This window comes from Podarcis vaucheri (genome assembly GCF_965113315.1).
Source record: "Podarcis vaucheri genome assembly, chromosome: 3".
NCBI lineage: Eukaryota > Metazoa > Chordata > Lepidosauria > Squamata > Lacertidae > Podarcis > Podarcis vaucheri.
The window spans coordinates 47406814-47432665 of record NC_138761.1 but is presented as its reverse complement, the minus strand read 5'-3'; the positions used below and the strand labels follow the sequence as shown (position 1 = coordinate 47432665).

Below are 25852 nucleotides of genomic sequence, written 5' to 3'. Positions count from 1 at the left end.
GGTTGTGTTACAAAGTGTGGGGCTAACCCACAAATATCACAACTCAAAAAGAGAATTAGAAAAATAAGGGTTATGTGGATAAACTTACATATTACCACTACTGAAAGAAAAGAGTGTTGTTTGCCATGAGGTTGCCCATCATTTGCATACATCTAACCCTTAAAAAAAAATCTAGTTGAATTTTAATAGTTTGTGTTTTATAACTTTTCCCCCTTGTTCATTCTCTTTCAGATGTGTCATTTACTTCAGTACCTTTGTGACTGTCAGATACGCCATCGGATAGAAGCCATTGTAGCATTTTCAGATGATTTTGTATTAAAACTTCAAGAGAATCAGCGTTTCCGATACAATGAGGTTATGCAGGCATTAAATATGTCTGCAGCACTGACAGCCAAGAAAACAAAGGAGTTTCGGTCTCCACCACAGGAACAGGTATAACATAAAATAGGAGGCAGCTTCTTATATTCAAGTTTTGTTCAAGGTTAGAATCAATTTGCATTGCATACTGCTTTTCCTGACCAATACATCATCAGATTTTTGGTAGATACACTAACAGAAGAATTGTTTTGGTTTTTCCAGCAAATGGCTAGATGCTAGGTGCTCTAAATCAGGTGATGACCTTCAGCTAGGACCAGATATTGAAATATATTGTCTCCATACATCAAGGTTCCATTTAATTGTCATGGCTAAAGAGTCTAAGGGTGGCACTGTGGGTTAAACCACTGTGTCGCTTGGGCTTGCTGATTGAAAGGTCGGCGGTTCGAATCCCCACAACGGCGTGAGCTCCCATTGTTCGGTCCCAGCTCCTGCCAACCTAGCAGTTCAAAAGCATGCAGTGCAAGTAGATAAATGGGTACCGCTCCAGTGGGAAGGTAAACGGTGTTTCCGTGCGCTGCTCTGGTTTTGCCAGAAGTGGCTTAGTCATCCTGGCCACGTGACCTGGAAAAACTGCCTGTGGAAGCGAACAAACGCTGGCTCTCTTGGCCTGTAAAGTGAGATAAGCGCCCAAGCCCCAGAGTTGTTCACGATTGGACTTAATTGTCAGGGGTCCCTTTACCTTTAAAGAGTCTAAAGGACATCTGCTTGTGAAACAGGGATTCCTCCCCTCTTCCCTCCACCCCAGAGATTAGCTTAGAGCAGGGGGCTTTTTCTCATCAAGGAAGATAGGGAATATTAAGCTGCTATTGGAAGTCTAATAGTAAAAAGTTTCCTCCTATCCTATACATAACCTTGTAAACATATCTGAAATGTAATTATTAATTTGTATGTTTTTCAAAGATTAATATGCTGCTGAATTTTAAGGATGATAAAAATGATTGTCCTTGTCCTGAAGAAATAAGGGATCACCTCTTGGATTTTCATGAAGATCTGATGGCACACTGTGGTAAATTTTCCTTGTTCTTATTCTTACTCTTGTTTTATTTGCTTAAACAAATAAAATAGTTTCATCAATTTTATTAGAAAACTCAAAGATATATTAGAGAAATTACAAAGCCTTTGGGTCTGCATCAGTCTTCCTGTTTCCCACTTTCCCCCTCAGCAGGCAACCTCATTTTAATAGTGTTGTGGTGACACATGGACAGGTAGATCATTATGTGGTTTGGGCCCACCAATCTCATATTGGCTGCCATTTGAAGCATTAAAAAATTGCATGGGTTGTGGAAAATACAGCTTTCATGATAGTGGCAAGCTGTAGTCTTGATTCATTGAACTTGGGCTACTAAAGTACGTATTTTCAGGCATGTAAAAGAACCAGTGTAGAAGCTATGCAACACTGCAGATAAAGTAACTGACAATCATGACAAGATAGTAAAAATCAGAGTGCTCAGGTTTTTTACCTTGTAATGGCTGCATTACTGTTTGAAGCAAAATTGTGGCTTGATTTGTAGGTCATTAACAGTAAAGGTTTTTGCAGAACGGAGCAGACCTGGCACCATGAGGCATGTTGGGGCAAATAATGTGGCCTATGTCACTGCTGATGTTTGCAGGGACACCACTGTTGCCTGAGTACCCTTCTCCCTGCTTTAGTCTTCTCAGAAGCCACGGTGGCAGTGGCTATTTTTCTTTTTTCTAAATACAGTGGTACCTCAGTTTAACAACAGCCCTGTTTACGAACAATTCGGTTTACGAACTCCGCAAAGCCGGAAGTAGTGTTTTGGTTTGCGAACTTTACCTCGGTCTAAGAATCCGAACAGTGGAAGGGCACTGGCGGGAGGCCTCATTAGGGAAAGTGCACCTCAGTTTAAGAATGGTTTTGGTTTAAGAACGGACTTCTGGAGTGGATTAAGTTTGTAAACCGAGGTACCACTGTACACTGGCTTAGTTAAAGGGGATCTGTGGGGGCCCATGGCCCAGGCGTGTTTTTTAAGGGGGCATAACCAGGAGCCCCCCCACAGGCTCTCTCATTGAAGCCTGGCTCTGGCGCACAAGGGAACTGCAGAGACAGCCAGCTTCCTCGTGCCCAATGCCACCAGCCACAACTCCATTCCCAGGTCATGCCTGAGTTGGGAGTGGAGAGAGAGGAGTTGGTAGCAACTGCTGTGATGTCATGTGCAGCATGCAAGGCAGCCAGCCATGGCAGCTCTATCCTTGGGTGAAGCTTGACCTGGGGGTGGAGAGAGGCTGCGGCGTATGCACTCCAGGTGTGGTTTGTGAGGCACACCACAGTGGGCTCTCTCTGTGCCCCGCCTCACTTGGGAGTGCACTCTGCACACACACTCTGGTGACCTGAGCTTACGTTCTGCCGCTGAGATAATATGCTGGAAGTTTGGTTCTGATGCACTGTAGATAAAAATCATGGTTTCCATTTAGCTTTCAAGATGGACCTCCCACCCAGAGTAAAAGGGGGGCGTGGAGGGCAGGCAGCCTTCTTTAGCCCCCCCCCAGAGTATATTTTTGACTTCTAGATATCTAATAAACGTTTGATTTTTTATACCTAGGAATTCAGTTAGATGAAGATGGAATTCTGGATGGAAATAGTGATTTAACTCTTAAAGGTCGCCTGCTATATCTTGTGGAAAGAGTCACACACTTGAAAAAGAAACAAGCTGAGAAGCCCATTGATGATGATGCTAAAAAGCCATGTAAGTAAAGTAGCATGTGGATATAATAAAAAAAACCATGATGATTTAATTGCATTAAGCAGAGTCTGATATGTTTGTCTGAATCTAACCGTAACTTCTTTTTCTATACAAGTTTCCGTGAACACAAAAACTACCATCCTTTTTTCAATGAATGATGGCTACTGGGAAAGGGGGGGGGGTGATTTCCCCATGTGAATGTGAGCTAGAAGCTTCCTGAGCCTGTTTGCATATTTGTGCCTGTTTATGTGTCTTTCTTTGATTGTGGCATAGGGCTGGGCAGAAAAAGAAGTGCATTCCTGAAAGCGTTTGTATGTGTGTGTGCCTGCTTTACAAAATAGTGCCATGAATTCCCCTTCCCTGTGATGCTGCCTGGTTCTCTGTGTTTCTTGTATGTTGGTAATGTGAAAGAAATGACGCTGGTTTGTTCTGCCCAGGCTGGCTCCCTCTGTGTGATGGTGACATAGGGTCTGGCAGCATTCCAAAGAATGCTGGTAATGTATCTGACATGCTCACAGCATTAGCATTTTTTCAAGCTGCGTGTGTTTTCCCCCAGACTGAGAATAATACATCAAATATAGTTGCCATTTTGCCAGTGTACCCATTGATTGTTTTGCTTTCAACAAATAATTTTATTCAAACCAGAAATTATTTGCAGCTTTCGATTATAATTAGGGAATTACCTTCTTGCTGCTGCATGTGTTTTTTTTAAAAAACTTCAATGATACGTTTCCATAAATTTAAAAAAAAGAATTTTTTTTGTCAAATGATTTATGAAAGCTTTAGCAGGTGAATATGATAGTAATACTTTAAAATCCAATGTCACTTCTGTCTTCCCATTACCTTTTAATCAGCTTAACTATGTATTATTGATTTAGTAAGAATATTCAGTAAAGGCATTTTTCTAAATTTCTAGTTCTAATACGTATAGCATATTATATACTTAACTAGCTGGAGCTGAAGGTGAAAAAGCATTGCTATATATTTGTCTTAATGCTTTCTACATTTAGCAACTCTCCAACAGCTGATCTCAGAGACCATGGTACGATGGGCTCAAGAATCAGTCATAGAAGACCCAGAGTTGGTGAGGGCCATGTTCGTTTTGCTACACCGCCAATATGATGGAGTTGGTGGCCTGGTTCGAGCCTTGCCAAAGACATACACTATAAATGGCGTATCTGTGGAAGATACAATTAGCTTACTTGCTTCTCTTGGTCAGATCCGGTCTCTCCTCAGTGTCAGAATGGGCAAGGAAGAAGAGAAGCTTATGATTCGTGGATTAGGGTAAAACCCTTTTTCTTTTCTCTTAATTTGTTTGATTAATCCTAGGTCTAATCAGTTATGGGGGGAAACAACTCTCATGAGCTTCCATTTATTTTGAAGATATTCATACATTTTGAATGTGAAAAGATGAGCCGCCACCATAGTGATTTCATGCCGCTTCTATCTATCACTGAATGCAGAGTGGCAGCCTGCATAATTTTTGCAGAGTATGCCCTCCTAAAAGTCTTTCTCTTATATGACATGGTACTAAAGGGAAATAGTTGAAACAATTATTATTGTATTCTTATTTATTATTGTAAAGTGGTTGGTATATTTTTAAATATTTGATTTTTTTTTTCATCGTAGAGATATAATGAACAATAAAGTTTTTTACCAACATCCTAATCTTATGAGAGCATTAGGTATGCATGAGACTGTGATGGAGGTAATGGTGAACGTACTTGGAGGAGGAGAGTCAAAGGTAAGAAGACATTTTAAATATTGACTGTAATGCCAGACATAGACTGTGTACACACTATGCCTTTAAAGCACATTTGAACCACATTCTTTCCCTCACAGAATTCTGAGCACTGTAGTTTACCTCTCACAGAGCTACAACTCCCAGAAACTCTTAGCAAACCGCAGTGCCCAGAATTCGTGGAGGGGAACAAAATGTGTTTTGAAGGTGTTTTAAAGGTAGAGTGAGTACACAGTTTATAGTTAGCAGCTTAACTTTCATTAAAGTTCAAAATCCATTTCCAATGAAGGAGATACAGTGGTACCCCGCAAGACGAATGCCTCGCGAGACGAAAAACTCGCAAAACGAAAGGTTTTTTCGTTTTCGAGTTCCCTCGCAAGACGAATTTCCCTATGGGCTTGCTTCGCAAAACGAAGCTTGCCCCGGGGACAGCAGGTCTTCTCTTTTGAAGCAAGGGGCTGCGGGGAGATAGCAATCTCCCTGCAGCCCCTTGCTGCAAAAGACGTCTGGGGGAAGCGGGGAAGCGAAGCGCTTCGCTTCCCGCTGCCCCCGGACCTCTTTTGAAGCAAGGGGCTGGGGGGAGATAGCGATCTCCCTGCAGCCCCTTGCTGCAAAAGACGTCCGGGGGAAGGGGGGAAGCGAAGCGCTTCGCTTCCCGCTTCCCCCGGACCTCTTCTGAAGCAAGGGGCTGGGGGGAGAAGCCATCTCCCCGTAGCCCCTTGCTGCAAAAGACGTCGGGGGAAGCGGGAAGCGAAGCGCTTCGCTTCCCCGCTTCCCCCGACGTCTTTTGCAGCAAGGGGCTGCGGGGAGATGGCTTCTCCCGGTGCTCCGAAGCCGGGCGGGGGGGCAGGGGACACCTCCCGCCGCAGCGGGGACACCTTTTGAAGGCAGGCGGGGGGGAGCAAAGACTTTGGCCCCCCGCCCGCCTTCAGAAGAGGTCCAGGACCTCTTCTGAAGGCTGGCGGGGGGCAAAAGTCTTTGTCCCCCCTGCCTGCCTTCCCAGGGGCTTTTAAATCGCCCCGGACAGCGGAGAAGTCCTCCGCTGTCCGGGGCAATTTTAAAATGCCGCCCGCCAGCATTTTAAGATCGCCCGGACAGCGGAGAAGTCCTCCGCTGTCCCGGGGTTTTTTTAAATGCTGGGGGTGGAAAGAAAAGCCCTTGTCCCCCCCCCCAGCCTTCAGAAGAGGTCCGGGGACAGACTGTCCCCGGACCTGGTCTGAAGGCGGTTTCCCTAGGAATGCATTAATTGATTTTCAATGCATTCCTATGGGAAACCGTGCATCGCAAGACGAAAAAACCGCAAGACGAAGAGACTTGCGGAACGAATTAATTTCGTCTTGCGAGGCACCACTGTACATATGATGAATCAGGCTCCTAGATGCATATCAGTTCCTAGAATTGGAGCCCCAATCCTAAATTCAACATGCATCCAAGTGCGGATGCAGTATCTGGGCTACATTCTTTTAATGGAATGTGCACCCCCTTCCAGACTGGAAGGAAATTCAGTGTGAATAGGCAGCATCCATACTCAAGATACGTATCTCAATTTATACCTTCATTTCTTTGCTCTACCAGGTAGTGAGCACATGGTTCTCCTTAGCTTGGTATGTTTTGGAAGCAGAAATTGGTGAATGGAGAGGAAGGCTGAAAGCATCCTCCTCTGTATCGGCCTCTTTCTCTTCCCCCATATGCATTGGATACCGCCCTTAAGAATTTACTTGGAAAAAAACACCATGCCCCTTTTTGCTATAAAGATAGACATAAAAACCATTCTTTGTTGTTCTGTGTCTAATTTAATTTTAATTAAATTTAAAAATGAGTGTGGCGCTATATTTTCTTACGGATACAGAAAAGTTCCTAGGTATTGGTTTAATCTTAACTGCATATGAAATTCAAAGACAAACAAGATAGAAAGAGCTTTAAGTGTGTTAGTATCTAGCAGGGGTCAGCAACTTTTTTCAGCTGTGTCCCTCAGACCATGTGGTGGGCCGGACTATATTTTGGAAAAATAATAAATGAACGAATTCCTATGCCCCCACAAATAATCCAGAGATGCATTTTAAATAAAAGCACACATTCTACTCGTGTAAAAGCATGCTGGTTACTGGACCGTCCGCGGGCTGGATTGAGAAGGCGATTTGGCCGCATCCGGCCCACGGGCCTTAGGTTGCCTACCCCTGGTATATAGTGATCCTCAAAATATTAATTTGAAGGGAAATTAAGATGAACTCATGGATTTAAATCAAATTAAGCTAAATTATTTTTGTTGCATTTTGATTTCTGCAGATGGCCTCCACTTCAGAATAGATTAGAAATGTGTAGTGTTCCAAATGCCTGTTTGGAAGATGTGCAGAAGAAATAACTTGCAGGACCATGTTTTGTAACATAAGGAATTTTTGATAGCTGCAAAAATTCATAAAACACATCAAAAATATTAAAATGCATAGGGGTTTTTGTTTTTGTTTTTTTGCAAACTCTTCCATTTTTCTAACATAGTATTGTTTGTCTAGGAAATCACCTTTCCTAAGATGGTGGCAAATTGCTGTCGTTTTCTATGTTATTTTTGCCGCATCAGCAGGCAGAATCAAAAGGCTATGTTTGATCATCTTAGCTATCTTTTGGAAAACAGCAGTGTTGGGCTTGGTAAGTATTCTAAAGAGCCTTCTGTTCCTTCAATTCATAACCCATATATTCTGTTGCTTTCTAAGAAGTCTTTGGAGTCCACAGGTTGTGGATTGCACATTTGTTCAAAGCCCCAGCATGTTAGTGAGTGGCTTTGCATTCACTACCACAGTAGTTCTACAGAACAGCCTTCCCAGAACAGATTTTTCTATACTGGACATGTGAAGCAAAGTGTTTTTTATGATACTGTTACTAAATTACATTAAAAACTGTAATGACATTGACTGAATAAAAAGTACATAGGTTCATTTTTAAAATTAAGAACCTCACCTATAACATAAAACCTGTGTCATTTGGGTAGTAATTTTGCTTAGCTGTGATATTTATTTGTAAGTCACGCTACTTCTTTACATTTTATATACTAGGGCTGCCATATTTCAAACAGTGGAAATCCGGACAGAAAAGTTGTTGAGTTTGCCCAAAGTTGTTGAGCGAAAAGAAAATTGCTGCCCAGATTTTCCCAGACATTTGGGCAACTTCCATCTGGACACTGCTGACGAATGCAGTATTCCAGATATGTCTGGGAAATTCTGGACGTATGGCAAACCTATTATATACATTAAACACTTCTGAAATGTTCTCTTAACAGCATCCCCTTCTATGCGTGGATCAACTCCTTTGGATGTTGCAGCAGCATCTGTAATGGATAATAATGAGCTTGCACTGGCTTTACGGGAACCTGATCTAGAAAAGGTAAACCAGCTTCTGAATAGCTAACTATATTTTTAGACATATGTACCTTGCATATCTTCGTAAGCATCTATTTACTAATGAAATACAGTAGTAGCCATCCAAATGTCACAGCACAAGGATACAGAACCTATTAGCATCCAAATGTTGCTGGTCTGCAGTTCTCATTATCCCAGACCATTGGTGCTGCTTGCTGGGGCTGATGGGAGTTGGAATCCAAAATCTGAAGACTCTCAGGTACCCTTCCCTGTCATAAGATTTCCACATCCATGCTGCTTACCATAGGATTATAATCTCCTATAAGACTTGCAACCCTCTCTACCTCCCAGCAACTGAACAGCTGACTGTCATCAACAGCAGCATGATTCTGTGATCCCAAGATTCACTCAGAAACTGTTAATGACATTGATCTGCTTTGGAAGAGTCCCACTGGATCAGAGCAAAAGCTTGCTTGGTCCAGCTTCCTGTTCCTACAGTGACCAACCAGATGCCTCTAGGAAGCCCATAAGTAGTTCATGAAGATTCTTCTCCTACTTGTGTCTTCAAATGCCTCTGATACCAGAGCTAAAAAATAGCTGCCATGACTAATAGCCATTGACTTGTAAAAATTTGGACCTGGGTATTCATAGTGCTGCAGGATGTGGCCCCGTCCTACAGGATCTATGTGAAAATCTATTTCCATCTCTGAGTTGCTGTTTCTTGATCAGCAGCTATTTTACATGACCCTATTTTAAATGTGTGGAGGTACGTATTCATTTTCAAACTAGATTTTGATTTTTAGTTTAATTACAGAGGAACACGACCTGAGTGGAAAAGCAGACCTGTGAATAATCAGCCTGAATAAATAAGCTTGTGGTAATCACCTTTAAAAGAGTAGAGAAGTGAAGTGTTCTCTGGGAAAATCAATGAATAGATCACTGATGCAGGAGAAAAATCAACGCTGCACAAATTTTACATAATTGGGAGAAGTTCAAAGGAAGTTCAGCATGTTTACATTTCTTTGAATTCAGTGGAGCTTCAGTATACTCCCCCCACAAAGTGCACCCCATTCATTAATTTGTGCCAGCAGCTTATCAAACAGTCACATGATGTTAAGGTCTCATGTTGGTCTAGATTTTTCACTAGATCATAGAATTGTAGAGTAGGAGGGTCACGTAGTCCAATCCCCTGCAATGCAGGAATCACAATAAAAGTATCAGTGACAGATGGCCATCTGCTTAAAAACCTCCAATGAAGGAATGTCCATAACCTCCTGAGCAAGTTTGTTTCACTGTCAAACAGCTCTGTTAGAATGTTTTTCCTGATGTTTCATCAGATTCTCCTTTCTTGTAACTTGACTCCATGGGTTTGGATTCTACCCTCCATAGCAGGAGAAAACAAGCTTGCTCCACCTTTCATGTGACAATCCTTGAGATACGGTATTTGAAGATGACTATCAAATCTCTTCCGAGTCTCCTCAACCATTCCTCATAGTGCTTGGTTTCTAGACCCTTGATCATCTTGGTTGCCCTCCTCTGCACACATTCCAGCTTGTCAGTATTCTTCTTAAATTGTGTAACCCAGAACTGGACACAGTATTCCAGGTGTGGTCTGACCAAGGCAGAAAAGAGCAGGACTATGACTTCCCTTCATTTGGACACTATACTTCTTGTTGATGCAGCCTAGAATAGCATTTGTTTTTCTTTGGGGTTTTTCTGCTGCTGCAATAGCCAGTCTATTGAAAAGGGAGTAAAAGAGGACTTTCTATTAGAATACTGGCTTGAGCTTTTTCTTCTTTTTTGCAGTAAATGCCTCTTTTGTTTAATTTTGCCTTGTTCTTAGGTAGTTCGCTACTTGGCTGGATGTGGTTTGCAAAGCTGCTCATTGCTGATTTCTAAAGGTTACCCAGATATTGGATGGAACCCAGTGGAAGGAGAACGATACTTGGATTTTCTTCGTTTTGCTGTTTTTTGCAATGGTACTGTAGGAGCCTATTAATTTTGTACCACTATTGTTGTTCCGAAATAATTATATAAACCTTTGAGTATCACTGCTACTAATGCACCAAATTAAGTGGTGCTCCTCTTGTGTTTTATGTCACCAGCCTTTCTCATTCGTTTTGAAGGGCTAAAATTGGGAAACGTTATTTTGTATTCTATTTTTTAAATATGGGAACAGTTATATTGCTTTCTGTTTTGCTATGTGCCTGTGTAACTGTGACACCAATTTTCTAATTATTCTCCTTTTGTTCTTTGCTGATTTGTAAGTGGTGTGTTGTATGTGCAAGTGGCTGTAGGGCAAGCTTTTGCAGAATATTGCAATAATTGATAAAACATTAGCCTTTACAAATCTGAATATGCAGGCTCTAGATTGCAATGATTTCAAGATGACTGTTCTTTACCTTGAACCAGGGTGGCTAAGAATATGATGAAAGTACTGTTGTAGCAAAGAGGTTGAAGCAACAAAAGAGTGGACTAAAATAAGCATTTGGTAACACTGGATGAGTGTTAAAATTCATCTATATGCACACTCCAAGTGTCCATTTCAACTCCCTTCCCCCAAGTCTTTTTCACCCTAGCCCCTTACATTTTGTCCGTATTTCTTTCACTTTTCTACTTCCCAACAATATGTCAGAAATCCGAAAGTCCTCTAAATGGCTTGTAAAGGTTGATTTGGCTAGGCATTCCAATGTTTCCTGATCTGGATATAGTGGGATTGCCCTACTTGCAGCCAGAATAGTAATAGTCACCTTCTCAGCTTACTTAGACGTGGGTTTCTCCCGTCACTCTTAGGAGGCTGTCATTACAGCTGGATCGTGTAATGAATAAAATTTCTGCTCCATCTGGCACAGCAACATGGTGCTGGTACCAGTTCGTCTAGGCTTGTTCCCACCCCCATGTAAGCCCTGGATTGTGACTTTGGCTGTGGCCTTCCTTACTGACTGTAGGAGAGAGCGTTGAAGAGAATGCCAATGTGGTGGTAAGACTGCTCATTCGACGTCCTGAATGTTTTGGACCAGCACTGAGAGGAGAAGGTGGGAATGGCCTGCTTGCTGCCATGGAGGAAGCCATAAACATATCAGAAGACCCAACAAGAGATGGACCTTCACCAAGTAGTGGATCCAATAAAACACTGTAGGTAGTAAAGAAGGGGTTAACTTCCCCAGACCTATTTTGTAATAGGCCTTACAGAATTCAGTTTTCTAAAATAAGGCTTTATTCATAATTTGCAAATACTTTGTCAGCTGCCAAACCTAACAGGTTTCTAAATGCAATAGTCCCCAAGAATTCAACATTTGAAACTTTTGGGAGTATTCGTAATAATAGTACATTTTCTTTTTGTTGTAAATCAGAATAGTAGTATTTTATTATACCACAAATAGGCAGGTATTTGCCTTGAATTTGACATCTTCTATTACTCCTGAATCAGTACCATAATTCACTGACTTTACATAACTTATTAACAATGGAATATATCAATGTATTACTAAGATGCTTTGGAAAATAAATACTGTATAATTCATTTTGGGGCAGAGCAGTCGTCTTTCCATAGTTCTTAAATATCAGATGGTCTAAGTCCCTTTATTGCAGGTGTGGGAGGAAGGGTTTAAGGCTGGGCCAAATAACTCCTCTCCACACACCTTTCATGGGACCATCTCTCATGAAAAAGTCTGTAATTACCAGAGGGAGGGCAAAATTCTAAGAACTTTGGGGGATTGGCTTACCTTTGAAGAGGAGATGGCCAAGCCCCACACCTCTTGTTAGAGACAGAAAAACACACACACCCTTTGCCACCACTTGAAGTAACAGCTTACCTGCCTTCAGCATCCTGGCATTGTTCCCTTTGTGGTTTGATTCACAGTGCCCCATGAAGGTAATCTTCACTGAATTAGCATAGGGCTTGCAGTGACTACCTGTGGATGGCTCATTACATAAATGTAAAAGAGATACCTAAAGCTACATTTTCTTGTGGAGCAATGTTAGAAGTCTATATAACTGGACTCCAAAGTCAGTCTGAGGCAATTATTATTAGATATACCAGGGATAAAACCTAGTCTTGCTTTTGTAACAATGTTAAGCTTCCATAACAAATTCCTCGCTGACCCTCTATTTTCCTTCCTGTTGGGAAAATAAATTAAACAGAAGTGAGGTGGAAGAAGAAGATGATACCATTCACATGGGAAATGCCATCATGACCTTTTATGCTGCTTTGATTGATCTCCTAGGACGCTGTGCTCCAGAAATGCATGTAGGTTCTGTTGTTTACTAGTGTTTATCATCCTTGTTTAACATCTACTTGCTACTAATTGGTTAAAATCAGAGCACAGGTTTAATAGTACTGCTGTTTCTGAATGGGTATCAAGTTGTAAGTTGCTGCTGTTGTTGGTGGTATACTCTTGAGAAACTTAAGTATGAGTTTTGGCTTTATCCATTCAGACTTTTTAAGCATGACAGCACTTAGCATACAGGGAAATGCAACCATTGACACCGAGCACTACAGCTTTCCAACCTAGTGTCAATATACTGTGTACTATAACTCTAGCTTCTCATGAATACCTGTATGTTAAGCTTTGCTGTAGCCCCCCAGTATTCTAGATTTTCAAATCATTGTTTGAAATCATTACTGTTACTCTCTTGCTTATGAATAATATGTGTACATATTATGATATCAATCATATAAACAAATGTTTGCATTACTCCTTCGTTAGCTAATCCATGCTGGCAAAGGGGAAGCAATTAGAATACGATCCATTCTGCGGTCTTTGATTCCTTTGGAAGATTTGGTGGGTGTGATTAGTATTCCTTTCCACATGCCAACAATAGCAAAAGGTAAGAAAAGTGTTCCATTTTTATTTCTGATATGTTCTAACATAAAAAGCTTTACTGATTTACAATACCTTTTTCTCAAATATGTATGAAAATTAAAATGGAAATGAAACAGAAATTCACACTGACTTTCCTTGGCACGAGCCTCTCAGTTGTAGAATTGCAGGAGTATGTGATTATTAAATAACGATTCGAAGATAGTAAACCAATAACTAGATGTTCAGTATCAATATTTGCCATAGTGCTTGTGATTGGAATGATTTAGGTTTTATCTGCCAAATTCCCTTTATTCAGTCAAGAAAATGGGTAAGCCATCTAGAGGATGTCGAGGATGTCTAGAGAATGTTCATACACTCATTCTTCTTGGCAGGAAGTAGTTATGCAATCATATATCCTAATAGTGATCTCAGTTCTCTGAGAGCTGGTCCTTATGTAGGCACGTTGGTACCATCAATGCTCAAGAGAGAGGTATGATACCATAAGTCTTGGGAGAATCCCAGGTTTGCTGATACAGAAAAATTTTCAGGGGAAACAAGCCATTTGAGGACTGAACATGCTCAGTGGACATGGACTGTTGGCTGACTAATGTCAGAGGGGAAAACTAGAGGGGAGGAGGAATGAATTGGATTGCCCAAAATCCTGAACAGAAGCACTCCATGCTGCAACATTTTGTTGCAGGTACAATTTGCTTGTATCAGTACCAGAAATCTGTGTAATTGATTTTTTTTTCCAGATGGTACTGTGGTGGAACCTGATATGTCAGAGGGGTTTTGCCCAGACCACAAGGCAGCCATGGTATTGTTCCTTGACAGGGTCTATGGGATTGAAGACCAGGATTTTCTTCTACACCTTCTTGAAGTTGGCTTTCTGCCAGATCTTCGTGCTGCTGCTTCATTAGATACGGTAACAATTAACTTTTGATTACTAGGTTCTCTCTTTGATCTAGATCTATACCATGCATGTATTCTGACTTCTCGAAAATGATAAGGAAAGTTTTTGCAGTACTCTAGAATTGAGTATTGAAAGTTGGGAGACTTGACTTCAAATTCCATGGATGTATTGTATAACTTTAGACAAATTCAATTTTTCATGTAAGATATTATTATCTACTAATAATAAACAAATGTTTAGATAAATTCAGAGCACAAAGCCATTGAAGCAGTGTAAAGTAAAAAAAACCAAAAAACTGCAGAAACACAAAATGTGTGAACAATAAAAGTTTTTTTTTTTTTTAAAATCAGACTATAAAACAGCAAAATGTTTCATAAAATTAATCTTCCATAAATGACTGGGTTACACCTCAGAAGTGCCTAAACAAAAATGTATTTAGTAGGTGCGTAAACATCATTGTATGGCACTCTCAGCAGTTCACACCATCTGAGGAGTTTGTAATTACATTACATTACATTACATTACACAGGCATTTTGTAAATTAATTATATTGACTTTTCTTACTTTTATTGTTTTATATTTTGTGATTACAGACAGCTGAATCTTCCAATTAAAACAATGGGAAATGAAATATGAAATAATAAACATGTTATGTGATTTTAGCAAATATATGAGTTTTTTAAATATTTAAAACAAATGGCAGAGGAAAACAAAACAAGTCTAGCACACTCATAATGTCCTTTTATTCCTATAAAAATCCATCTTGCCTTCCTTGAAAGCAAACCTAATAGATTGTCATCATGTTACTATGTAACCATTTTGTATAGAACAAAACTTACCTACCTTAATAGCTTTACAATTTATTTTATAGGTTGCTCTGAGTGCTACAGATATGGCCCTGGCTCTCAATCGGTACCTCTGCACTGCTGTTTTGCCTTTATTAACTAGATGTGCTCCTCTTTTTGCTGGCACAGAACACCATGCTTCCCTTATAGATTCCTTGCTACACACTGTGTACCGACTTTCCAAGGGCTGCTCTCTTACCAAAGCTCAACGGGACTCTATTGAAGAGTGCCTACTCTCCATATGTGGGTAAGTGTATACTTCTGGGATTTATAGGAAAATTAGTTTCTAGAGCAAAAGTGTCTCTTAATAACATTGGTGATAAATGTTTTTAATGTTTGATATTTTATCGTGTTTTTAGTATTCTGTTGGAAGCTGCCCAATATACTGTATATTATAATCCCAATATGTCACCTTCCTGATAATATACTCAAGATTATTATTATTATTATTATTATTATTATTATTATTATTATTAACAATTTATTTGTACGCCGCCCATCTGGCTGGGTTTTCCCAGCCACTCTGGGCGGCTTCCAACAAAGATTAAAATACATTAAAGATGCTTTGAATGTACTCAGGATGCTTTGAAATAGCAACAGGACATTACACCTCTTTGGGAATAAATTCCATTGAACTGTGAATATTCATAGGGTTGGATTGGAATGGATGAATACAAGTTTATGGGTTTCTTAAAATTATTCTCATAAGTCATAAGAGAATCCAAAGAAATACAACAAAGTATAAACAGACATGTGCAGAATAAACTCTACACTGTTTGGATAAGGTCTGCAAAATAGGTTGCTTGCTATCCTCCAACAGTAGAACACATTTTCTACTCACTTTTTTCTTTCTACTTGCAGTCAGCTGAGGCCTTCAATGATGCAACATTTGTTGAGAAGATTAGTGTTTGATATTCCACTGCTAAATGAGCATGCAAAGATGCCTCTTAAGGTGAGTGTGGTCTTTAACCTTCCCTTTCAGAATATACAACTGCCACTTACCATCATCCTTCAGAATCTAGATCTGATAACGGCATTTTGACTACACTGTGAAGCAAAAACATTTCGTCACAGTCATTTACATCCAGCACACTCTTCAAAACAGATCACAACATCATCATCATCATCATTATATTGCCCTATACCTGGAGGTCTATGTCTCAGTACCTGAAACTGATCATACCTAACTGCTCTACAAAGTTTATAGTGGATTCTCTGAAACTGAGTTATTTTTTCCCCTCCCAAGTTGCTGACAAATCATTATGAAAGATGTTGGAAGTATTACTGTTTACCAGGAGGATGGGGCAACTTTGGTGCTGCTTCAGAAGAAGAACTTCATTTGTCCAGGAAGTTGTTTTGGGGTATTTTTGATGCCTTATCTCAAAAGGTAACTTTTAAGTTTATGTTTTAAGCATGTTGGAAGAATAATGTACTCTAATTTTTCTAATGTCTTTTTTGAGAAATGGATATTCCTGCAAACCCTTTATTAAATGTTCTTCATAGTTTCCCCAGCAAAGTTTGATTGCCTAATAAAAAAATGACAATTTATAGCCATGAATGCAACTAAATTATTGTACCAGGATCCCTGGCTTTTAACGTAATGTGAAGACAGTATTCTTTGAAAACGAATAATTTCCAAATATGCAATAATAATTGTGCATTACATACAAAATGTGACTCCTTTGTGTATCAACAAGTGCTTGCACATGCATGCCAGGTTTTATTTCCTCTGATAATTCTGGCAATAGCTCCTCATACCACATTGGAGGCCATGTCTGCAGTCCTGCCAAATTGTGAGGACACTTTACATGGTGGCTGCTTCATGATTCCACTCCTTTTGATAAGGCCATTATAATTACCATGGGTCACTAATATATACTACTTGTTATCCTTCAGTTTTGGAGCGCTCTGTAGAATGCAAATAAATAAAGTAAATAAATGGGATAAAATAGAGAAGATGGCAGAAAGCTGGTTTCAGAAAAAGATTTCGCACTACCCCCTCTTTTTTTAAGTGAATGGTGGTGCCCTGGAACTACCAAAGGACTCATCTTTGTATTTAACATCATGTTTTGAAAAATTTGACTGACATCAGCCCTGTGGGGTGGGGTAATAATAATGAGGATCACCATAGATATGGAGGAGAAATTTAACCCCTCCCTCCAGTGCTATTTGCATAGAGAAGATCCTGAATGTACACGCCATGGTAGATCAAAGTACAAGTGATGCTAGCTCAGATACTAAAACATTGCTAATTTTCCAGCAAAAATAGAGGCTGTCTCAATTCATTGCTAGGTCTTTTGTATTCTACTTTGTCTTCCCAGAAATATGAACAGGAACTATTCAAACTGGCCTTGCCGTGCCTGAGTGCAGTGGCTGGGGCTTTGCCTCCTGATTACATGGAATCAAACTATGTGGGTGTGATGGAAAAGCAAGCGTCCATGGATTCAGATGGGAACTTTAATCCACAACCTGTTGATACTTCAAAGTAAGGATTTATTATACTGTTGTGCCACTTCTGGTGTATTTTGTCCAACACGCACTCAGCTCTCGCCTGCGGTTCCTAGAAGCTGTCCGCATGCAATAGCAGCCACATCCCAGGAAACAACTTCAACTGGCTGGCTAAACAAGGTGAAGGTAGCTGATAGGTCTCTAAACCTCAGTGAGCTAGAGACTTCCCCTGGCTCTGGCAGATTGAGCAGATGAGACCAATAGTGGGTCTGACGGTCAAGAAGGCAGTTTCTGCACAGGCTATAGAGGGAAGTGAGGGGCAGATGATGCTTGTCAACCTGGGAAGGTAGCCAATCAAGGAGAAGGAAAACTCTGATCCTAAACCTTTGCTGCCTTGTGGGAAAGCTGGGGAGACAAGTATTGTATATTGAAGAGGCACTTAAAGCTGATTACTGTAACTACTTCTTGGACCACTTCAGGGAAGGTATTCCAAAGGGGGTCATCACAGAGGAGGTCCACTTACATGTTATTACCAAACAACATTTGGCTGGTTTTGTAATGATCAGCAGGGTTTCCTTGGAACATATCGAAGCTTAACTTGGTCTGTATTGGGGGTGGGGGGGGGGCTGCTAGGTATTTGCTGGTCTCAAGCTCTTTTAGGGCTCTAAGTATGTTATGATCAACTGTTTTTTATGAAAGAAGGATTAAAAGGAATGCACAATTTATTATATATATTATTAATCCTGGTCTTGTATTTTCTTATCTAGCATTACGATTCCTGAAAAGCTAGACTACTTTATTAACAAATATGCAGAACATTCCCATGATAAATGGTGCATGGAAAAGGTAAAATGTTTAGCAACTTTCCCCCCCAAAGCATATTTAAAGTATTAAAAATCTGTCTGGATAATAGTCTGAAACACATTTTCCATTTTTAGTATCCATCATGGAATCTTGTTTATGTTGCATGAGTAGAACAGTCTGTTTTCTTTAATCAAAAAGTTTTCTTTAAATGCATTTATCTTCTGAGTTTCAGTAAATGAGTAGTCCCTGTTTTTACATTTATACTAATCTAATTAGTTAACACTTTTTCTTTGCTTTTTGCTTTTAGTAAGGATGTTTATGTTTGTTATCAGATATTTGGATGGTTGTGTTTGCATGGTTGCCTTCTATCTGGAAAATGACATTGTAGATCTAGAAAAATAGAAATCATAAGTATCTGATCCAATTTTACCAACGGTGCATATTAGTGCCGTGGGGTGGATGGATGCCAGGTATATTTACAATGCTTCTGCATCATGCATGCACTATTTAATATATGGTCCTTTAAAAAAAATTGTTCTCTTTGAAGAGCACCTCTTGTGTGGTAAAAATATAAGTTTCATGACCACAACATACACATGCAAGCTTTTAGTTACTATTTGTTTTAAAATGCACTTGATTTAAGTCTATATCTACTATAGTTGGGACTAGGGAAGCTGGAATAATCCACTTTAAATGCATTTATTCCCAGAATTTGGTGGTTCTGCCCCAATTGAGCTTTCCCCCCATTATATCAAGTCTCCCATTACATCTGAGCCAACTAATTATATGCAAAATTATATGCAAAAATTGTATATTATACATATAAAAGACTCAAGTGTCATTCAGTATTATATTTCTGCAGCATAAATTTATCAGTATTAATACATGAGTATTTTTAAACAATTATATTCATTGTTGTATGCATCTGTTACTTTTGGAAACCTGGAGAGTATATACATGTAATATTATTCATATAATACTGCATATTATATGCGAGAATTACCGTATTTTTCGCCCCATAGGACGCACTTTTTCCCCTCCAAAAATGAAGGGGAAATGTGTGTGCGTCCTATGGGGTGAATGCAGGCTTTCGCTGAAGCCTGGAGAGCGAAAGGCATCGGTGCGCACCGACCCCTCTCGCTCTCCAGGCTTCAGGAAGCTATCCGCAAGCCTTGCAAGCCCGGTGGGAGTTCCCGCGGGCTTACAAGGCTTGCGGGCAGCAGCCTGCAGCCCCCGCGAGTGTCCGCAAGCCTCGCGCGCCCGGCAGAAGGTCCCGCCGAGCGAGCGAGGCTTGGGGCGGCAGCCTGTCGCCCGAAGCACGGGGAGCCCTCTGGAGGGCTCCCCGTGCTTTGGGCGAGTGTCTGCAAGCCTTGCGCGCCCGGCAGTAGGTCCCGCCCGGTGTGCGAGGCTTGGGGCGGCAGCCTGTCGCCCGAAGCACGGGGAGCCCTCCGGAGGGTGCCCCGTGCTTCGGGCAGGTGAGCGCAAGGCTTGGGGTGGCAGCCAGGGCGGAGGGGGGAAAATAATTTTTTAAAATTCATTTCCCCCCAAAAAACGAGGTGCGTCCTATGGGCCGGTGCGCCCTATAGGACGAAAAATACGGTATTCACATATTTAGGGCAACCAATTAAAAAACCTTGCTTCTTGTTGAAACCAAGGAGCGAGACAGACAGAAACGAAAAACAAGCAACAAAGATAAGTTTGACACCGAGATTTTCAGAAAATTCTCTCCATAGATGGAACCTGCAGCACAATGGTGCACTGGAGTGCTCCACTCTGTTCCACCTCCTCAGCCACATTTCTGTTTCCATTCCCTAACACTTCGTCAGCATTCCATGCCCTCTTAAGTGTGCTCAGTCAATGGGCTGTTTTTGTTGTTGTTGGGGAGGGGATGATTTTCTTCCCCCATCTTTTAAAAAAAACTTTTGCAAACCTTTAGGTTCCTCTTAGCCTGTGCATGGATAATGTAGCTGTTTTGGCTACATTAGTATTCTGAGAATGAGTTCACTATTAGTATATATGATAAGAAGTTCTTAATAATCATATATATGATAAGAAGTTCTTAGTTATTGCATGACTAATTAGAATATAGGATATTGTTATTACAGCTGTTAAGTCATTTTAAGTTCAAAATAACCAAGGCAAAAATATGCTGGTGAGTCTAGTTCTCTTGGACAAGTGGGTGTCGCATAATGATAGCATGCAAAAACACCATCCAAAACATAAATGACATCAAGATTCCTGTTCAGCTTATCCCCTCCCGCTTTTTATTTTTATCAGTTTGCAAATGGGTGGATATATGGTGAAACATACTCAGAATCTTCCAAAGTGCAGCCATTAATGAAACAATATAAACTGTTAGCAGAAAAGGTAAGAAGTTCATGTCAAATGTTTTGTTTGTGGTGATCTTTTCATTTTATTATTAAAATTAACTTTAGTGATATCTAAAACAATAGACAAATCCCTTGGTTGTTAGAACTCCTCTCATATATTAGAACACATTCTAAATTAGGAAGACGGGATTAATTGTATTTTTGTGCAAATTGAGCACGTTCCACCAGTCTGAAGTTTCTCGTCTGGTCTGAGGCAGGACTTGTGAGAGAGGAAAGAGAGTAGGGCACTTCATTACAATATAAAAAAGTCATCATAGCCAATAGGTTTTATAACCTTGACCAACAGTTTATGAATATGCTGAAAAACCCAGCCATGGATAATCATGTGTCATCTTCATTGCTAAATCCCTTCTTCCTAAAAATGGGAATTCACAGTTTAAGGACTCTTCAGAATGGTGACTGGACTTCGCCTTATGCAGAGCGCATGAGGCAGCTGTCCTTGCTGCTCAACACTTGTGTCCATCCTCAGTGTTTACCAGGGCATCCCTCATATGGCTGGATGATCTAGAGAATTCCCATCAGGACCTAGACTGTGTAACAAGAATGTTACTTAAAATTTCCAGGGCAGCTACATTTCTGGCTGATGCCACACTCCATGACATCCAGTATGTGTCTTGTTCCTTGGTGGCCTCCCTAAAAATAGAATGGCTTATCTATGAATTCTAAACACATAGAATTAGATTCCTCAGTTTTTCACCTCATGTCAGGGCTACCTTCTTTATGAATCTTTTCATCAAACCTTTACATGAGCTGCACCTTTTAACAAATAATTTGCTTCTCTCTCTTTGGCCTATGTTGACATATTGAGTTTAAGTGATGGGCTTATCATTATTCTTGTTTTGTCCAAGACTTCCCTTGTCTTGTCTTGTGTACACCTGTTGAGATAATCTGAGATGGCTGGTAGTGTAACTTCATCATCTCTACTTCATACAGTGATATTGCAATTCATCCTTGCAGCCCACTTCTGATTCCATTTTTGTTACGTTGACTGCAGTGAAACTTGTTTTAAAATGAATATTTGTAGAATCAAGCTATATTTCTGCATTCCAATGTGGACATGCTGGGTAGTATGCTGGTTATTCTCACATTTTTATGCTATACCAGAGTTAGCTAGAGGTCTGGGAGATAACCTAGGCAAGTATTAGATTACTATTAAATTATGTAATAATTAAAATATAATAAACAGTGTTATAAGAGAGTGTACTGTCCTCTCAGCTGCTTGATAACTAAAAACATAACCATCTATTTGTTTTCCCTAGGAGAAAGAAATTTACAGATGGCCAATCAAGGAGTCCTTGAAAACCATGCTTGCTTGGGGATGGCGGGTTGAGAGAACGAGGGAAGGAGATACTATGGCTCTTTATAACAGGCCACGCCGAATATCACAGACAAGTCAGGTACATCCTGTATCATGCTGCAAGTGTTTGCTTCTACCGCGTAACATAATCTCAGGCATCCAATGGTTAATAAATATAAAGGACTAGTTTAGATGTAGAGGAGGATTTGCCATACTATCGTCATGAAAAATAATCAGGTACCAGCTTCATTTGCGGCTGTACTTCAGTTGTGTTGCACATGTAGGGAAAAGAGGTGAGGAAAATTCTAAAGCTGTGTGTGCAGTTTTGAATGAATCAAGTAATACAGACTGAATTATACAGTGGTGTGACACTATTTTGTATGTGTTTTTTTAAACTTGCTATTTTTAAAGAGTCTTAGGGCTGCAATCCCAACTCCTGGCCAGGAGCATCAGAGTTCAGTGGAGTGTTGGAGCCACCACCATATCTGAGGTTCTGCTGCTTATGCTGGCCTAGGGCAGAAGGTGATACACAACTGTTGTTCTTTGCTCTGCCAACTCCAGGCTGGTACAGCAGAGAGACTCAGATTAGGTTCATTGCTGGTAGCTGGATTGGCTTATGTTCCAATGGAACATTCGCCAACCAAGTCTGTTTCCTCCCCACCCAGTTTTGGGGGTTTATGCTGGCTGTTACTGAAGGGAGAGGGATGTTTGCTTCTGCTGTTGGTACATGAAACAGAGACCTCCATGGTAGCAGACACCCCCCCCAAAAAAAAAACCAGTGGAACCCTGTGGAGCAAGATTTACATCACATCCTAACTTCTCTAGCTTGGCAGGTCAGGAGTTTGGATTGCTCTGTATAGGTAGTCGCAACTATTCCTAATAAATGATTATCAGGATTGCAGTATTTTCTAGAAAATAACTTTAATCTACAACCAAGTCCATTATTATTTTTTCTGGATAGTGTTTCAAGAGAGATTCTGGGGAAAGAGAAATGGCAGCATTCATTTCTTTAAAATGTTCTTTGCCTTTTCCAGTAGATAGACCATTTCTTCAAGCTGAAATTTGTATCATGTACCTGTAGTTTTTGGAAGAATATCGTATTAATGCTCAGCATGTCTCATCTTTTGGTTCCATTTCTATTTGATTTCACTGTGATTCCTTGCACAGGCCAATTATTCATTTAGATAAATGGAAAATTGGCACAATGCAGTTTCATAAAGTCCCAAAAATGTCAGTATTGTACTAACAATGTTTTTTTATTATAAAAAAATATTATCTGGACTGTGCCTAACTCTTATTAATCTGCAGCATTTTGCATTTTAATAGAGAAATATGTGTAGGCTGATAAATTGTCAATTGCTCCCTCTTCCCCGATGGATTTATTAATAAACCTCTTATCCTTTGTAAGTTGTCATTTAACTTTTTAACGTGTATTTGGTCATTATTTTTTACACATCTGTTAATATTTACTCAGGTTTCTGTAGATACTGTCCATGGTTATAGCCCTCGTGCAATTGACATGAGTAATGTTACCCTCTCCAGAGAACTGCATGTAAGTCATATCACAGCTAATGTCATGTATTTAAAACATTTAAGAAAGCTTTTGTTCCTTTCACCGTGTTTGTACAATGCAAGTTCCCTGCTTATCCTCTAGTATATGACAACTGTACAATTTTAAGAATTTCCAGAGGATTAAGCAGGTTAGTCCTTGCAGCAAAAACTAGTGGGTGCTATTGTAGGTGCTTAAATTCAACATTTGTATTATAATTACGGTTACAAAAAGTGGACTACAAAGAGTAGCCCCAAGCAGAGTACAGAGTACAGCTTCTTCAATGTATCTTGAGAAGCTTTTTAGCTTGAAAAAAATTTCAAGAAGATAAATCAGTTAGAACAATTAAGATCTGCAATAACAATTAATTCTGTGCCATGGCAGTGATTAGGGATAAGAGCCAATGTAGCAGAGGATAAATCTGTTGTTTTTGCCAGTTCCTCCTGCAAACCCTCATGCCATCTCCCAAGGCAATATGGGAAAACACCACCAATCCTCTGTAGTAGCAAATCTTTGGGTTGCACAGGCAAAAAACACTTCCACCCCTAATCCCATAGGATCTCATGGGATCACTGCATTAAAGCAAACATTTCTAATGTTTGAGATCATTTCTTGAAGCTTAGATTTGTAAAATTAATGTACTAGGAAGCTAATTATTGGGGGGGGGGCGAATCTGAAGTGCACCTTTGCAACTTTAGCAAAAGCATAATAATATAAAAATAAATGCAAAAGAAGATTCATTTAAAATTGGCTATTGTGAAGCTGACTGCCATATCCTAAAACAATAAAACAAAAATGCATAACAAGCATGACTTAAGATTAGCTGTTATGAAACAAATCCTTTTATTTCATCAGGCTATGGCTGAAATGATGGCTGAAAACTATCACAATATATGGGCAAAGAAAAAGAAGATGGAGCTTGAAGCAAAAGGTAAAGAATTTGCTTATAGTTTTACGGATGTATGAATTATTAGCTTGGGTTTCCTAACAATAATCATTAATTTTAAAAAAACAGGATTGCAGTAATTCACCCAGGTTTTTAGGGTATAGATTCAGATATACATATGTTTAGAACATACAAATATATTCTGGAAGTTAATAAAAGAAAATTGGCCTGAGTAGTACAGCAGGGACCAGGGTTTGTGTTGTTGTTTTTTGCTTACATATGTATGAAAGGGCTACATATACTGATGATACTATGCAAAAAATACAAATAAATCATTGTGTATTTTGAAGATGAGGGACACGGGTGGCGCTGTGGGTTAAATCACAGAGCCTAGGGCTTGCTGATCGGAAGGTCGGTGGTTCGAATCCCCGTGACGGGATGAGCTCCCATTGCTCGGTCCCTGCTCCTGCCAACCTAGCAGTTCAAAAGCACGTCAAAGTGCAAGTAGATAAATAGGTACCGCTCCAGCGGTAAGGTAAATGGCATTTCCGTGTGCTGCTCTGGTTCGCCAGAAGTGGCTTAGTTCTGCTGGCCACATGACCTGGAAGCTGTAAGCCGGCTCCCTTGGCCAATAAAGCGAGATGAGCGCCACAACCCCAGAGTCGGTCACAACTGGACCTAATGGTCAGGGGTCCCTTTACCTTTACTATTTTGAAGATATTGATTTGGGAATAATTTTGGAACTGAATAATACTGATACACAGTATGGGTTATCCCACCTAGTAATTTTTAATGAGCTATTAAATTTAAAAAATAAGGCCTCAGAGTTTTTCAAAACATGATATTCCTACAGTATGCATTAAAACATACACAGACAGAAGCCATCCAAACACCACTTGTCTTTGCCAACCATTTTAAACTCCTATCATACCTCATAATTTGCTATATCTTCTTTTTAAAGCTTTCAATGTCATGTTCATTTAGAATACCATGTCAAAATCTAAAGGCAAGCATTTGCTTCAATGTCTTCCTTGCCTTATCCAAGTTAAAGTGCGTGCCTTAGTAGGTAAGAAGATGTTGCTAGCAGAGAATACATTAATTCTTGACTGATGCCCACAATATAGAACTGTGAGAAATTATCTTTTAGCTAAATGACAACCTAATAACTACATCTTGTCACACTGAGGATTTTCATTCCCAACTGTAAGTATGAAAACAGATAATAGAAAAAAAGCAAAATGCAGTTTAAAACCTCAGAAGATAAAGTCAAGCGTTGCCTGTTTTAGAAGTGAGGGGGTGGCAATGTGCTGGAAAGTGCGTTTAGCTTTGCAAAGTTGAGTCATATTTTTTATTCTTCTTTTCTTTATGCTACTGGAAAAGTTTTAGCAAAGATTCATTTCTATCATAGCAGTTACGGGCAGGGCACGGCACAGGGTTGGATTTAGGTTTGATGAGGCCCTAAGTCACTGAAGGTAATGGGGCCCTTTATATGTCCAGCTGTCCTTTGTCAACAACAAATTGTTGCTGTTTTTTGTGTTGAATATATGTTATATGGTAATTTATGGACCTAATAGATATCTAAAGCCATTTGCACATAACAAAATGCTGCATTGAAAAAAGCACTTCAGAGAAGCAGAAGTGATTCTCTGACTCCCTTTTCAAGAATGCTAGGTGGGGAGAAATTCATTTTTTAAAAATCCATATATTAACCCTATAAATGATGAGTTAATGAAAGAATAGTGGA

At 40.0% G+C, this 25852-nt stretch overlaps 1 protein-coding gene across 18 annotated transcripts in view; it reads left to right on the top strand.

The window, feature by feature from the left end:
* RYR2 (ryanodine receptor 2) overlaps positions 1-25852 on the top strand; it is a 248421-nt gene that overhangs the window by 139589 nt on the left and 82980 nt on the right. For all 18 annotated transcript variants that reach the window (XM_082214927.1, XM_082214934.1, XM_082214932.1 and 15 more), the window contains 21 exons: positions 232-432; positions 1279-1384; positions 2940-3083; positions 4091-4364; positions 4710-4824; positions 7332-7464; positions 8093-8196; positions 10015-10150; positions 11120-11306; positions 12315-12420; positions 12881-13001; positions 13732-13901; positions 14761-14981; positions 15596-15686; positions 15981-16121; positions 17056-17219; positions 17950-18028; positions 20264-20353; positions 21636-21773; positions 23148-23225; positions 24078-24153. In XM_082214927.1, coding sequence (XP_082071053.1) covers positions 232-432; positions 1279-1384; positions 2940-3083; positions 4091-4364; positions 4710-4824; positions 7332-7464; positions 8093-8196; positions 10015-10150; positions 11120-11306; positions 12315-12420; positions 12881-13001; positions 13732-13901; positions 14761-14981; positions 15596-15686; positions 15981-16121; positions 17056-17219; positions 17950-18028; positions 20264-20353; positions 21636-21773; positions 23148-23225; positions 24078-24153 — 2875 coding nt within the window. The remainder of the gene's footprint in view (positions 1-231; positions 433-1278; positions 1385-2939; positions 3084-4090; positions 4365-4709; positions 4825-7331; positions 7465-8092; positions 8197-10014; positions 10151-11119; positions 11307-12314; positions 12421-12880; positions 13002-13731; positions 13902-14760; positions 14982-15595; positions 15687-15980; positions 16122-17055; positions 17220-17949; positions 18029-20263; positions 20354-21635; positions 21774-23147; positions 23226-24077; positions 24154-25852) is intronic.